The sequence below is a fragment of the Chiroxiphia lanceolata genome, chromosome 23 (assembly GCF_009829145.1).
Source record: "Chiroxiphia lanceolata isolate bChiLan1 chromosome 23, bChiLan1.pri, whole genome shotgun sequence".
NCBI classification, from domain to species: domain Eukaryota; kingdom Metazoa; phylum Chordata; class Aves; order Passeriformes; family Pipridae; genus Chiroxiphia; species Chiroxiphia lanceolata.
Window position 1 is genome coordinate 395,341 of NC_045659.1, and position 16,216 is coordinate 411,556.

The window sequence follows — 16,216 nt, forward strand, 5'->3', positions numbered from 1 at the left end:
GGATAAAGGGGATCCTGGGTGCTGACTGTGTGCATGGGAAACAGCCCCATATGCTGAAAGGAAACCCCCAGAAGGAATCTACCTGCTTCCCTACCAAAAAGGGCTATTGTTTTTTTTTTTAACCTGGAAAGTTGTAAGGTCTTTTGCCAACCAGCCTGCTGTTAAGGGCGAAGGGAGGACGTCCAAAATGAATGCATTCTGGGAGATGCCGTTATTTGGGAAGGGGGTTAATTATAGCGAGGCAGGGGAGGGATGCTTTCTGTGCCAGGGCAGGGCACTCTGCGTGCCAGCAGAGGAGAGGAAGCAATTCATTTCAGCTGCCCTCGCCACCCAGCCCCACTCTGACATGTTTACAGCCAGAGGTGGTGATGACAAACCCACTCCGCTCGGGTCACCGCGTCCCCTTGCTCTGGTTGCCTGTTGCCCTTTGAGCTTTGGCACAGTTCAGGCCCCAGGATTCACCAGCCAAAGGGGGTTTAATCCCCACAGGAATGTCAGGTTTGTGAGCCAAACCACGTTGCTGCTCTACATCTGTGGGATGTTTTTGGGTGCAGGCATCACTGAGCTGCATGGCTGGGCTCCCACCAGCTGCCCCAGGATGCTCAACCAGTCTGGGAAATAGAAGGAAAGGGTGAAGCAGCCACTATTTGCTCAGCCACCTTGAACCCCCTGCTTGGGATTGGGTCTCTCAGCCCTGCACAGTTAGTCCCTTGCTGTGTTGACTGTCCTGTCACAGCCTCCTCCTTCTCCTCCTCATCCTCAGCCTACAGCACATGGTTTCCAAAAACACCTGGAATGGCAAAGCTTGGCCTCCAGCTGTATGGCTCCAGACAGGGAGGGCAAGTACTCTGGGATTTATGGACTGGTGCTTGGCCAGCACAGCTCCAAGATCAGATGACTGCCGGAGCCATTCCCACCTGGTGACACAGCACTTTGCATCAATCCTCAAACCCCCAGCGCAAAGCCGGAGGGGCTCTCTGTGCCAGCCCTGAGCACAGACTCACGGCCAGTGGCATTTATCAGGGCTTTCAGCACTGAAAGACAAGCCTGTGCTCGGTTAAACTGCTCCCGATATAGCACGGGAGGAGCTGGTGCTCTGCCCTGCTCCAGCCTGACTTTGCAGGGTGAAAGGCTCCACCTGGGACTGCCTGGCCATTAATTTCCCCAAACCCCATAGCAAACCTTTCCTGGGCACAGCAGCCTTTGCAAGAGGCATAAAGAGCTCCTTGTGCTCCCCATGGCAGTGCTGCTGAAAGGCTGGGAAGTGCGAGAGCAGAAAAATGGCAGAAGCCAACTGCTGGGAGCTCTTTGGACAGGGATGGCGTTTGCTCACAAAGGGAGCAAATGACCTCATGTTTGCTGCACCATCGTTTCCCACAGTAATGCTGAGCAATGGTGCAACAGTGCTGCGCCAAATGGTGCCTAAATCTGTGCTTTGCTCTAAGAGGAACTGGGGCTGCCTGGGCAAGGCAGAGGCAGAATTGCAGAGGGTCCAACTCTCTGCTGGGCAAAGGGTGACAAAGGCAGCCCAAATGTTAACCCTGTGCCTAAGTGAAGGATGGAAGGGGACTGCCACGTACCGGTGTGTGTCTGCCGGTGCGTCTCCAGGGCGTCTTCCTTCGAGAACTGGGCGCCACACTGATCGCAGACCAGGGCTTTGGCACCCGCTGGGGAGAGAAAGGGGAGAGGAGGGTTATTTGAGGGACAGATGGACACCCACCTGAACCTGTGGCCACCAGCACCATTAACACCACAGGACTGGTGCCATGGAGGGGTTTCAAGTTTAGTGTCCCCTGTGCAGACACCAAAAGCAGTGCCTCACTCATCTCTGCACTCCCATTCCTTGCACGTCACAGCAAAATACAGAGCTGCTTGCCAGGAAAAAATTAAATTAATTAATTTATTTATCTTTTAAAAAAATCATTAAACATCAATGTCTTTCATTAGCACCGCAACCGATCCAATTGCAACTGGTTTCCTGTCCCTTCCCATCATGGCTGCTGTTTCCAGTACCCAAGGACAGACCTGATCGGGGATATGGCTGGAATGGTTCAACCGACTGAGGAAAAACCCAGGATTCCCAACAGCAGATAAGGACCTTCCAGAGGAAACCAGATTAACAACATACACAACATTCAACAGTATCTCTGTGGGATAAAGCTGAGGCCCTATTTCTTAGATTTCGAGGTTTGATTAATCTGTTGTGAGGAGCTAAGTGTGACAGAGCAGCCTTCAAGGCAGGGGCACCACCCCACAGAATGTTGTGCTGCACATTTTCAGGGGTCCAGACTGCGTCTCCCACCCCCTTCCCACCCTCAGGCCCCTGTCCCACTGTCAGGGTGGGATTTGGGGAAAGGTGTGTAGAGAAGGCAATAGGGAGAGGGAGAGGGAAAGGTATCATGACATGCATTGAATAGAGAATTCCTTTGCCTTTAAATTGTCTCAGTAAAGGCTGGCTTGCAGGCAGAAATATTTGGCAGCGGCGAAATTAAACGTGATAAATTTTCTCGCCAAGCGCTGATCGATAATAGAGGTCTCATCTGTTAATCAATATGACAGTCTGCCTGTTTACTGTGCATATGTTGTTCCCCGCCACCCTCGCCGCGATGTCAAGTTTGCATTCAAAACAACCTGAGTGTGCCTGGGCCGTGCGGCTGCTCCAAAGGGGCAAACACACCCAAACTTTGGGGCACCACGAGAAGGGTGGTGGGCAACTCCCACTCACCTGCTGCTAGCCAGGTGACCACGTGCCCGAGATGCCATTAGGGATGTGGGGCATCGCCAGGATGCAGGTGCTGACGGTGGTCCCTTCCCTCACCCGTGGCAGGGAGAGGAGCGTGGTCATGCAGATGCTGGGATGGGGAGAAGCTGCCGGGGAGGAGAGGGCTGGATCAATAGGGCAGCGGCGTGGGCTGCCCTCGCTCGGCACACGGTGCGGGCGATGCGCAGCCAGCAGTTGCCAAGGCAATGGCTCTCCATCGCCACTCGAAGCTCCGCCGGCCCCACCACGTCAAAATGTGATCCATGAGGATACAGCAACCCATGATTCGTGAGGATATGGCAACCCATGGCAGCAACAGGTCCTCCCAGGGCAGGGTAACTGTTGGCACGTGCCCGTGCCCCCTCCCTGCGACCGTGCACTGGTGATGCCAGGGGTCCTGTGCTCAGGGGAGTTCTCGCTGCATCCACAGGCTGAGATGCACCAGGGCCCTGCTAAACACAGGGTTTGCTTTTTCTTCCCCTATTTCCACGTGGGGTGAGGGGGGGGAGGACGGACATGCCAGCGCTCTCCGCAAGCCGTGGCCGGAGGGGCCGCAGAGCCCCAGGGAGGCACGGCCAGGCGAGGCAAAGGCGGTCAGCATCTGGCTGGGGGGCGGGAGGGGGGGGAGGAAAAATTCCTGGCGAGGCGAAAATAAACAGGGCGAACGCTGGGAGGAGCTGGGCGCGCTGGCTTACATAAGGAAGCACAGTGTGTACCAAAACAGTGGACCCAAAAAAAGCCGGAGCTGTCAGAACAATGAGTACAGACGCGGGGCATTTACAGCAGGCGCTGCCGTACAGTTTTATTTACAGTACCTCTTATCAGCGCGGGAACAGCACGCTGCCTGCCAATTTCCAAAGGCCAGGACTGCGTGTTCTTTCCCTCAAGTAGATGTGTACTCCAGGCGAGGGGAATTTTTTTTCTGTCTCTCTTTTTTTTTTTTTCTCATCAGCAAAACAAAAACTGATACGGAGCCAGAATTCCTGTAATGTACACACGCCGGCGGGGAGGGGGAGGAGGAGGAGGAGGGCGGCGATTGAATATGTAAATAGTTCAAGGTTAATTTTACTATGTGAGTCACCGGGAAAAATGTCATCCAACATCTGAGCTTATTATAACAGGGCTCAGAAAAAACCCACCACGGTTCGCTGTTTGTTATGAAAGGGAGTAGGACACGTTGGAAAGCGGAGCTCGTGGCAGGGCTCTCTTCTCCCCCTCTCGCCTTTCTCCCTGCTTTAAACAGAAACCATCAGCCCCTCCGAACGTATATTTACGTGAGGGTATATTTAGCCAGCGCCTCGTATCGCCTACAGTGTATAGATATCTCCGGATGATCTTCCCAATGGGACGGGACAGGACTCCGCGTGCTGCCAAGTATCGGCTGTGTTTCGGCGCGAGCCTCGCTGTTGGCACCGACCCCCCCGCCGCACATTTATATCCGCGCAAGCAAATTTATGGCCCCTACCTAATAAAGGTCCCTGCTGCGAACGAGCGAGGAGCCTCCGCTTGTTCCATCCTGCGCAATCGGCGCAGTCAGTGCTGCCCCATGCCCACCCCGCAAGGTCGGAGCCGCCCGGGTCTGTGGTGCCCCCAGCAAAGCCACAAGGAGGGGCAGAACTCTGGCTGGACTTGATCCTGAAAGTCTTTTCCAACTTAACAATTCCATGATTCTATTATTTAATTTCCTCTCCAAAAAATGCAAGGGAACAGTCTGATCCCGGCTGGGCCAGGCAGTGCTGCCAGGGCATACAGTGGCTCTCGGGAGTGGGATGCCCCATGGTGAGCATCCCTGTGAGTGAGGCAGGGGCTGTGGCTCCCTTCTCACCAGCCAGGCTTAGCTCAGCAGGTTGGACGACGGAGCTCATCTCATTTCAGCCACCATCACCCCAACAGTCCCTCCCAACACCCATCACTTAATGACTTTATTGGGGAAGAGAAACTTTTGTGGGGCTGGAGGCTGAGCGGCTGTGGGAGAGGCACTCTGAACTCTAGCTCAGGAAAAGAGAAGGAATAAAGGAAAAAGAGGGGCCACCAGCATCCTCTGGATGAGAAGGAGGATGATGGGTAAGGGAGGAGGAAGATGGGAAATTGGTGAGATCAGTGGGGGGGGGGATCCAGCCCTTCCCCACTGCCATTTTGGCATGATGGCCCCACCAGTACAATGTGACATCTCCTCCCCCAGCAGAGGGGATTAATAAAAATTTGGGATTATATATTATTAACAGCCTGTAATTGGTGAGAAGGTGGAGATGGGGGGGGGGGGGGAAATATGGATTAAAAAAAAATTGCTAAGTAAATTTATGCACTGTCGTCGCTTTACTACCTAATTAATTCAGTAATTTCAAAAACAATTTTATTTATGTTCCGTTTACCACATCAGAAGTACAAAGAAAAAAAGCATCAAACCACAGTGATGCTAAAATAATACCTCAAGGCATCTATTTTTAATCAGTGAAAAAAAAAAAAAGGGGGGAAAAAAAAAAGAAGAGCCGGCCCTGGTTTCTATACAATCTCTGCTGGGCAGACCACCAACTCAGGGAGCGCAGCAGCCGAGCCCTCTGCGAGTGCCTTCCTGGCTGCCGAAAACAGAGCTTGTCAAAAAAAAAACAAATCCATAATGGCCTGAGGCTCCTCTCCAATCTATTTTCTGCTCAGCTGGTTTTAAATGAAGTTATTATGAGTCATTAAAACACCCGCAAGCCTGTGGAAGTCAGCCAATTACAATTTTAAATTTAGCCTGTTCTCTATCCCATTCTCTTGTTTTCTTCTTTTGCCCACATCAAGCTGCTTTTGGGTTTTTATTATTGCCATTATTATTATTATTATTATTACTATTATTATTATTATTATTATTATTATTTCCCTTTTCCCCTGTTTCACCCAAGTGGAAGAGACAGTTGTGAAAATCTCTGCACTAAAAAAAATACAGTAGAGAAACCCAAGAAGGGTTGAAAAAAGATGGAGCTGCAGAGCAGGCCCGGAGAGCTGGCTTCAGCTCCTGCTTCCCAAAGTGCCATCGAAAGGCAATAACTGAATATGAGAAAAAGCATGGGTGTTACAGGGCAAGAGGGACTCCATGCTGGAATGCCAGAGGCTCTGCTGGGAAGGATGCTGTAGCATCATCTCATGGGCTGCCCTGGCGAGCCTTGGGAAAGCACCTGGAATGATGGAGCAGGGGCCTGGGGGCCGGTGAGGTGGCAGTCACCGGCAACACCATCACCCAACCTTGGCAAGCCACTGCCACGGACTCCCACACCACATGGGAACAGGTGGAGCAGGGGGTATTTTAATTTTAAAAATAATAATAAAAATGCAAATTTTTAGCTCGGGAGCCAAACCCGGCAGGTTTTTACATAATCCCCCCTTTCTGCCGCCCTGCCAGTGCTGCTCTCTCCAGCAGCATCCTCTCCATAGGGAAAAAATGACAGACCCCATCCCCGGCAGCCCCGCACGGCGAGCGAGCACGGCGCGTACTGCACAGCCCATAAAACTCCAAACAGCCTCCAGACACTCCTGCAATCGTCCTCCATCAAAACACTTTGTCTTGCATACAGAAATGCGGCGGGGCGCCGCACGGAATACCAAATCAGCCCGTGACGGTGCGGGGAGGCGGCTCCTTGGCAACCGGGGGGGCTTTGCCACCGCCACCGCTCGACAGGAAACAAAATCTGTCAAGCCTGTTGGGCAAATGATAAACATTAGTGGTATTAAAAAAAAACCAACACAAAAGCTGCGTAAATAGCTGGTGAGTGCGCGGGGAGGGGTGGGCAGGGGTGGGGGCACTCCTGCCCCATTTACCCCCTCAGCCCAAGTGAGGGGGGTCTGCAGCACCACGACCTTGGGGGAAGTTTGGGAAGTTTCCCCCCTCCAGCAGAAAGTAGGTAGGTGGTGATGGCCGCAGACACAGGGAGGGAAAAAGACAGATGGATGGACACTGGATGTGTTGGGCATGGGGAGCGCCACAGTGCGAGGGGTCCTGGAGCCCCTCCCTGCACCCCACCTTCAGTAATGTCAATAATGTCAATAACAAGGGACAGCCAAATGAGGGGAGCGGAGAGAGGTGGTGGCGGGTGAAAAATAAACACATTTCATCAGGTAAGGGCGGGGGGAGCAGGCAGCTGGCTCCGACCCAGCGGCCAGGTCCAGGAACCCAGCCAAAACAGGAGCTAAAAAGCAAACCATATTCTTCTGGTCTCAGCTCAGGCTCTCAAGGCAAAGAGGATGGGGAGGGGTGGGGGAGTGGGGGGCCGAGAGAAATGTATTTTTCATCAGCCAGTGTATAATTTATAAACAGCATTAAACAGTTTTTGTTTTCTTTCTTCCTCTCCCCCGTGTGCGCGGCTTGGCCGGCAGTCAAGCCTGCATTAATTTCTGCTGTGGGTACAGTGTGTTCTTGGATGCACATCTGCGGATGATCATAAACGCGGGAACGCTGGCAGAACATCCAGACCTGCCGGCAGGCCGCTGACATCACCCGGGACCGAGCGCGGGACGCCGGCCAGCCGGGGCGGGGGGGCAGAGGCCTCCCCGGGGAGCCGCCGCGGGGACCGGCCGGGGGCAAGGGGGCCAGAGCTGCCGTCACCCCCCCTCCACCCCGTACATCCCACCTGGGGGAGAGGCGCAATGTTTGGTGGAGGTGGATGACCTGGGATGAGCCCCTTCCCCTAACACTGGGCAGGGAGAGCTGTGGGTGGGATTCACCCTTCCCTCCTGCCTGAGGTGCCATCCCTACCAGGACGTTGGACCACACTTCCCCAGCAGCCCCTGTTCCCTTGACAGCATATCTGTCACCCACTGGGACGTTGGGGCTTTTGTCTGCCCCTCCTGATGATGCAGGAGCATATCTGGGTGGGGAGGAAGGGTGTGGGCCAACAGGGTAGGGGTCTGCAGGGTTGCTGCCTGCACGCTACCCATGCTGCCCATAAGCATCCACGTGCATTGCTGGTTATTCCCACCCTTCCCAGCCCAGAGCAGAGAAGGGCTGCACAGCCATCTCCATGGCAGAGATTTCTGCTGGACGGAGAGGCAAAGTGAGAGGGGACAGGCAGAAACCCACCTTCCTCCCTGTCCTAGGGAACACACCCAGCTGACAGCAGGTACTGAGTAACCGGCACCCCAGGCTGTGAATGAGCACCCACTGAGCACCATTTCTGGTCAAACCAATGGTGCTTCTCAACCACAGCACCAATGAGCCAGGTCTCCCACCTCTCCTTCCCTGGCAATTCGCTTTTCTGGGAGTGGGGCAACTCTCAGTATCATCCTTAGAGGTGTCTGAGAGCTCAGCCGCCGGCAGCACGGGCAGCACGCAGGGAAAGGTTCTGCATGGCATTAAAGGCTTTACATTTACGCTTTACACTGAGAGTCAACACACACCTGTAAGGCTGCTGCAATAACAGTGCTGTGTGCCCACCCTGCTGCGGAGCAACACACCCCCAGGGCTGGTCCCCAAACGTTCCTCAATTGGGAACCTTTACCACAACCCATCAACGGCTTGGATGGGGAAGCTGGAGATGTCAACCCTCTCAAACCCTTTGACACCAGGGCTGGAGGTGGGTGCCAGGGGGCACAAGCCATCCCACCACAATGCTCTCCCAAGGGGCAAACTCCCAACTAAACACACGGTCCATTAGTGCGGATGCAAGCTGCCTTTGGAGCTGAAAACAAGCCCTGCGCTGCTGCTCCGGTACAACCTCACTGCATCCCGGGCTGGCGGCGGGGGGAGGCGAGGGAAGAGGTGCAAAGGTCTCCTGCTTTAATAAATAACAGCGCTGGAATTCGCAGCGGCTGTTTGTGAGTGCGAGGCAGAGCTCTCCCCACCCCCCCACCCTCGCTGGATTTACCAAAAAAAAAAAAAAAATTAATCCTGCGCAATGACAAGCTTGGCTCGGTGTTCACTGTACATACTGTACCCACAAAGCTGGCTGCCTGCCAGGGACAGGCTGCGAGCCAACACGACCATAACAAACACGAGCCGTGTGCACCAGCGCTGTGGGGAACCAGAATCCTGCACCCCAGCACTGGGGGGGGACCAGCATCCTGCACCCCAGCACTGGGGGGGACACCAGTATCCTGCACCCCAGTACTGGGGGGGACACCAGTATCCTGCACCCCAGTACTGGGGGGGGACCAGCATCCTGCACCCCAGCACTGGGGGGGGACCAGCATCCTGGGGACCTCTTCCAGCAACCTGCCACTGCCCATGGGCACCCTGAGGAGCCAGTGTCTGTCCCAAAAAATGGTGGGATGGGGATGGGGTCAGGGCTAGGTTCAACACCCCAAAAAGCAGAAAGCAGCACCTGGCCAGAAGGAGTGTGGGGGCAGCAGCCCCTGCTGTGTGAACAAGGGGTAGTGGGGAATAAAAAAGGGAAAAATGGCAAAAAATAGATAAAAGTGTACAAACCCATATAAAATATAATAGAGCTTCGCTGCCATGCTACCTGCAAGCAGAGCTGTGGTTGCAGTACCTGTCACCCCCAAGTGATCTGTCCTTGAAGTAGGGAGGACTCCTGGCTGTGTTTGAGCGCAGGGGTCTGGTGGCCATCCCCAGTTCTCCTCATCTGACCCCCAGCTGTGCCAGGGGCTGCACCTCCAAGGGAAACATCAGCTCCCATCCACTTGCAGAGCACGAGTCTTCCCTTTACTGCAGCGCTCCAGCCCTTCCCTATCTATTTAATTAAAGGCCCTGCAGCCTGTGAACCTGCTACTCAGATTCATTAGGCAGAGAATGCCTAATTCCACAGTTTTGCTAACGAACCTGCAGCGGGGGCCTGTACAAGAGCACGGCACTGGGACATGGGCGCCAAGGTGGAGCCAGTGCTCACACCATGAGCAGGGCTGACCACGAGCAGCTGCGTGGCATGTAGAGCTTGTTATTCTGAGCTGCTTAGCCTGGAAAATATTTCCACAATTAAGGACTTGAAAACAAACTCCAAAAAAGAATATTTAAATAAATCAAATTACTGGGCACTGGAGAACAAGTCTGCAACATGCTGCCCGGGGAAGGGTGCAGCCGGCTCCACATGTGTCTGCTTCAGACAAGACGTGTGAGCTGAGCGGTCGCAGCACCCCTGAGTGGGCATGGAGAGCAACCCAGCACCCCCTCCCAACCCACCTGAGTGAGCCAGTAAGTGCATTCGCAGCCGCAAGCTGTCCAGGAACCGCTTCCCGCACAGTTCGCATCCGTACGTCTTCATCCCGCTGTGCAGCTTCCTAGGGGAGAACAGAGTGGGGTTAGTCCTGCACCAGAGGGAACTGACCTGAAATAATACTGAGAAACTGCCCAATGCTTCCCACAACCCACATATCACCCTAAGTCGGTTCTGGTTTGAGAAGCCCTGCAGGGAAGGCATGGACAGGGTAGGTCCTGTGTGACTTCCCAGCACTGAGGAGACAACCCTCTCCGGGTCAATTTTTGTCATTGCTCCTGTCATTCGAGTCTTTTGATAAACCTGATAAATCTGAAATCTGGAGTTCAGGTAAAGTCTGTGTTGGCAAACTCCTTCCCCATGCCCTGAGCACTTTTGAAAAAGGGTAAAAAAAACCCCCAAAAAAACCCCAACCAATTTAAGAGGTTGTTTGTGTGCACTTCTAACCAAATCCCAATTTCCATCCAAATTCAGCGCAACACAAATCATAAGCAACAAACGCAACCACCAGCTCGCAAACAGGAAATTTGCCACTCACTGTTTCCTGGCAGCCCCAGGTACACACTGAGCTACACCCGGGTAGCATTGCACAACCTCCAACCACGTCGCCCACCCCGCAGCACGCCGTGGGGCTGAGCATCCCCCACATCCTGGGGACCAGTGGGGCCCTCCGCCCAGGGCAGTGGCCATGGCAGCAGGTGCTGGGCTCAGCTGCAATGGCCACACCCTGTGTTATCACCCAGTCTTTACAGCAAAGACACTGATGCTCCATCTTTGCGCAGCCAAGGCTGGAGCTCTCCACCAAATGGAATGACCTTTAACAGGCAGCATTAAAGGAGCACTGTCCAATGAATCCAACCTAATCTGGTCTCACTCCCAAGCCATCACTGCTGTCCCATGGCAGCCCCTCCAGACCCATTCCCCTCTGGGGCCAGCCATTGCTCAGCTCCCACCACGCCGCACGGGAGTACCCTGAGGCTCACTCCCCCCAACAGCCTCTGCTGCTCTGGGTGTGTGGAGGGATGCAATGCCTGGAACATGTGGAATGGGGGCTTGGTGCTTTATTTTGCCAACTCCGCTGGTGACAAACAGACTCTTTGCAAAGCCACCCAGCTCTGCACCTGACAGCCACGCTGACCAACGTCCCTAAGCCCCAAACACACGGGCTGCCCCCTGCCAGCCCTCGGTCACCGTGAGCCGCTCGGACCCGCGGCTGGGGAGGACTCACAACAGCAGCACGTGCAAAGTTTCAACATCAGATGCTGTAAACAGAGAAGTATTTGTGTGTGTTGAGGAGTAACAGCCCATCACTGTGTGCCGACCTCTGATCACAGCCACCATTTATCATTGCTCCGCAGCAGGACAAGTGTATTTCTATTGCCTTGTTGCCAAAGACAAAACAGGAACGGTCCTGCCCAGGCCTAGATGTGGACCCTCCCACGGGAGGGCTCAGCCCCGGCTGTGCAGGCTGTGAGAACCATGTGCCTGTGCTGGGGGGAGGTTCAGCTTTGTCTGAGCTTTACTTCCCCTGAAGTGTAAGTTTTATTGGCACGAAGTTCCCGCTGCTCTGAGTCCAAGCAGGATCACCCCTCACAGCTGCAGAGAGCCTCGAGCTCCAAACCTACCCCTGCCCCATGGGGCACAGGGGCCTGTTCCCTAACTGCCAGCCCCATATCCCACCTCGCAGGAGGTGGCATGAACAGGAAGAGTAGGAGCAGGAGGAGACCCTGTGATGTTCAGCAGTGAGCAAATGCTGTGGAGCAGAAAGGACAGGAGCAGGAGTTGGTTTCAACTCTCAACTTTGCTGTATAATGTAATTATTAATCAGGCTTGTCCTGAATTCACTGTGTCATAGCGGAGGATTAGGAGTCATGCACGAATTCAGGCCAAGAAGGTTTACAATCCAAAGGATTTATCCGCCTTGCAAAAATAAATAAAACACCAGCCTCCTGACAGGGCTCCGCTGCCAACGAGCAGCTCAATAAGTGACAACCTTCTCATTTTGCATTTTTAATTTGGGACATGCCTGTCATACTCCCCGGCTCGGGCTGCGCTCGCTCCTGCGTTTAACGTTGGGTTAAAAGCACTTTGTTATGAAGAGTGCGGCATCCCCAGGGCCCACACTGCCCTCTCTGAGGCCAGAATGCCTTTTCACTGAATTAAAGTCTAATTAGTTAATTAGTTTGAGCAAAACATGGAGGTTTGGGGTTTTTTTTAAGTGAATCTCAAGAAACAGAGAAATGGAAGGACAAGCTTCCTTTCTCCGCATCGCCCAAGCCTATGGCAAACCCAACACAACTTCTTCTCCCACCCTCCCCAACACAGAGCGGGGAAACAAAGCCACAAAGCCCCCCAGACCTGCTGGTGCCAGGGTACCCTGGAGATCCCCACCTGCCACTGCCCAGGGCGCTGCTATGTCCCTGAGTCGCGTCCCCTCCACATTGTGTTGAAGGGGCGCTGGGGTGCTCGAGGAGTAATTTAGCTGCGATATCTCTATCAACAAATTTCAGCGGTAACAAAAGTTTTCCGTTCGGCGCCTGCTTCTAGGACGATCTTATCGCTCGCCATCTTGCACGGTCCCTTTCAACAAGGTCTTAAAGCGCTTTATCTGCTCCGTTTCCCGGTAGCGAAATATGATTGAAATGTTCTATTTCTGCTCACCGGATTAAGGAGATGTTGCAAAACTGCACAAAAACCTGGCAGATGTAAGCAAGGTATTACGGCTGCTCGGGTTGTTAAGATCTGAGGGGAAAGATCAATACATGCTTCTGAAGTTGTGCCTCCAGAAAGGGGGGGCGGGGGACTGAAGGGCGTTCAAATATATCCCTGCTTGGCAGTGCTGTCCAAACTCCATGCCAAAAGATGAACTATGCTTTATTATTCTGATTTGAGGCTGAAATTGTGCTTCTTTCTCCTGAAAGGTCCCTATGAGCACATCGGCTGAGAAGGTGCCCATGGGATGAAGAGCAGTGGTAAGTGGGAAAAGCACCTTTTTTGTAAAAAGAGGGTTTCCCCTAATTCCCACTCGATGGCCTGCTTGAGGTGCACGGAAACACGAAGCTGCCCAAAGCCTCTAGGTTGTGAGATATCACTGGAGGATGCTTGACAAGGATGCCCAGGGTGATGAAGATGCCTGTGGCATGGAGTCCCAGGGCTGGATCCAACCCTCCCAAGCGAGCCCCGGTGCAGGGCTTTGGCAAACGGCTGTCCAGGCAGAACACAAACCGAGCGATACCCCCTCCCCGCCCAGCACCGGCAAACAAAAGCCAGGCGAGAGGCTGGCCCCTCGCAAGCTGATGGTAATTAAAAAGGCCTGTAAATGCCCCGCAAAAAGCACTTCAAAGGGACGGCGACTCCAGCAAGACCACGCGGTGTAAAAATTATGAGTTTTCCCCACAGGGTGCTTCGTGTGAAAAGGCCGGGGTCGGTGGCAAATGCCACTGCCTGCTCCAGGGGGACACAGGGAGCATCCTGGGGTGTGGGTACGGGTGCAGCCCTGGCACCTAAAGACCATTGCAAGTGTCCCACTGCCACCACAAACAAATCTCTGCTCTGCCTGCTTAAAAACCTGCCTAAAACAGCCTTATGCTTTTACTTGAGGAGCTCTCATATCTCAGCCCCTCCCTGCCACCCATTTTTGGAAGCGAGAGGAGACCCCCTCCCTCCATACTGAACAAGACGCATGGCTCTCGGCAGTTTGATTACTTTTAAGTGTATATTTTTCCCCTCAAACAGAGTGAATACAATGGTTAGGAAATTTGACAGAAAACTATTCCGAGCCATTTATTGCCTTAATGCGCACCTTTGTCCAACAGGCAGTTTTGACAGGAGCGATAAATTCCAAATTTATGTCAACAGAGCATATGTTGAACACCTCATTTCTGAGCTAAAGCGGCATGCTGCCCCATAAATCACCCTTCTGTTTGAAATGAAAGTAGATTACGGGCCCGTGTTATTGAGCAGTTAGAGCCATAGTCGTATAAATCAGAACTTTTAACTCCAGGCGATCCGTTCTGCAATTAACTAAAGGGCACTTTGTCATCTCCGGGCCGGGGCGCAGCTTGGCAGGGCGGCCGGCTACCGAGGGGAAGCGAGAACCCGCCGCTGCCGAGGAACGGCGCCGGCGCGGCCGAGGTTCTCTCTGTACCTGTTGGAGCAGCGAGTCCCAAGACAAAGCCTGGAGCAGCGTGTGGCTGGAATGCAGCCTGGCATGGGAGACCCGTGGCAAGGGGCTGTGGGGGCCTGCACATCTCTGCCCACACCCTGTCTGATCTGTATTTTGGACACCCAACACAGCGGGGGAATTGGGAGGGTGTGTGACACAAGGAAAACAGCAGAGTCCTGACAAGTCCAAAGCCAGGCAAAAACATGCATGAGTGCAGCACTCAGAGTCCTGCACTGACAGAAATCAGTCCGTGGGACTAACACAGTGGTTTTGCTGCATCTCCCAAAGTCCATGCACCAGGTCAAGATCCCCACCCCACTGATTTCCCCCGTCCACCCTGTTGCATTTCCCTGGTTTGTTCCTCTGCAACTCCCAGGGATGCAGGGCAGTGGGACCAGAGCATGCTGTGGGGATGTGGGGCTGGCAGATGCTGTGGGACCATGGGATGCTGCAGGGCAGTGGGGTCAGGGGATGCTGGGGGGACCCAGCCCTGCGAGTGCTGGTGAAGGGCGTGGGTGTGAGGGGCAGCTCACCAACCACAGGAGCGTCAGCCCTATAAAAAGATTCAGACACTAAGTATTTCCTTTCCTATAAAATATTCATTGCTGCGCGCGAGTGCCAGGGAGCACAAACCTCCAGTGGTTCTAACTTTGTGCCGCAGCAATAACAGAGTTTTATGGGAGCCTTCTAATTTTATTTATACTGGGCCGTAACCGTGGTGCCTGCCGGAGGGGCGGCCACCAGCCGGCACAGCCCCACCATGGCACGTGTGATGCACCGAACTCTGGGCAGGACAAGCGGCACCGGCACCGCTTTGTATCCCAGTAACATCCCCCAAACCCTCACTGCTGCCCCATTTCCACTTCCATCACCCTTGCCCAGGTAAGTTGATATGAAATGGATTCATCCCTGATCTATTTTATCAAGATCGAGGCAGCAGTGCCACGTCTTGTTTGCAGCAGGGGCAGACGGGGGAAGCCAAGGTGGCTCCTGCAGTCACTGCTCTGCCCTCAGCTCCCAGCCCGTAGGATTAAAATAGCAGGGAGAGCTATTAAGGGCACGGGGAAGGGGGAAGGGAACTGAGACCTTCTTTTCGCTTTAATAAATTAAGAAGAAAAAAAAAGAAAACACCGACAAAAAAACCTGCCCTCAAACCAACACTGCTGCTGAAAATAAATAAATAAATCTTACAGGAAATAGAAATGGAAATAAAGATTTTACTATTTCTGAAGGTTTTGATTAAAAAAAAAAAAACCAGCCAGGGGAGGGGAGAGCTATCAATAGAAAGCCCTGAAACTCCCTGCCTGTACAATATTTATATTTACCACGAGCTAATTTATGAGCTCAAACCAGATCCTGTGGTGTGACATCATTCCAGCATGATGCCAACCCTTCCCCTTTGAAAAAAGCCAAGGAAAGGATCCTCTTATCCTACCACACCTGACACAGAACCAGGACACAAACACCAAATGCACAATTCCAATCTTTTTTTAGACCCTGCTCACAACAAGTGTGAAAAAATGCTGCCAAAGGGCAGTGACTCTCCTAGTTTGCCGCTGGCCTGGGCTGAGCACATGTGGCAGCATCTCCTGTTGGCTACTCTCAGCATCCCACCAGAACAGCACTTCCAGCCCCATGGCCTGGGAAAAGAGAAACTGGCCACAGAAAATAGGGCAGCATACAGATTTTTTTTTTGTAATGTATTCCAAGGCCCTGGTTTAAGATTCGTGTTCAATATTCATTATCGAATGGGATTCCCCTGGACAGAGCTTTATCCCTGCCAGCATTCCCTTTGCGTATCCCAGCCCCCCCACGCAAGGGGGTCCATGAGCTCGCACTGGATGGGACAAGCATGGATGGAAAACCACTGGCTGCATCGAGTGGTGCAGCTGGCAGTGGGGAAGCATCTCCTGTCCGTCGCAGACAGGGGCACAGATGCTGCCCCAGCTCCGAAGCCGGAGAGATCTGCGGCTTTCAGAAGGGGATTCGGAATGCAGCCACTGCACAATTTACTGAGCAATGGTACTGGGTGTCAGCAGCTTCTGCTGGCCCAGGGAACAGTCCTGCATCTCCACTGCACCACCTGGATACTGACGCAAACAGAACCACGATTCCACACTGTCACGGTGGGGACGGAGCACAGGC

General features: G+C 53.5%; 1 protein-coding gene across 4 annotated transcripts in view; it reads right to left on the reverse strand.

Moving 5' to 3' along the window:
- Window positions 1–16,216, reverse strand: part of ZBTB16 (zinc finger and BTB domain containing 16) — a 54,587-nt gene that overhangs the window by 17,816 nt on the left and 20,555 nt on the right. For all 4 annotated transcript variants that reach the window (XM_032709478.1, XM_032709475.1, XM_032709477.1 and 1 more), the window contains 2 exons: window positions 9,873–9,970; window positions 1,581–1,667 (listed from right to left, as the gene is read on the reverse strand). In XM_032709478.1, coding sequence (XP_032565369.1) covers window positions 1,581–1,667; window positions 9,873–9,970 — 185 coding nt within the window. The remainder of the gene's footprint in view (window positions 1–1,580; window positions 1,668–9,872; window positions 9,971–16,216) is intronic.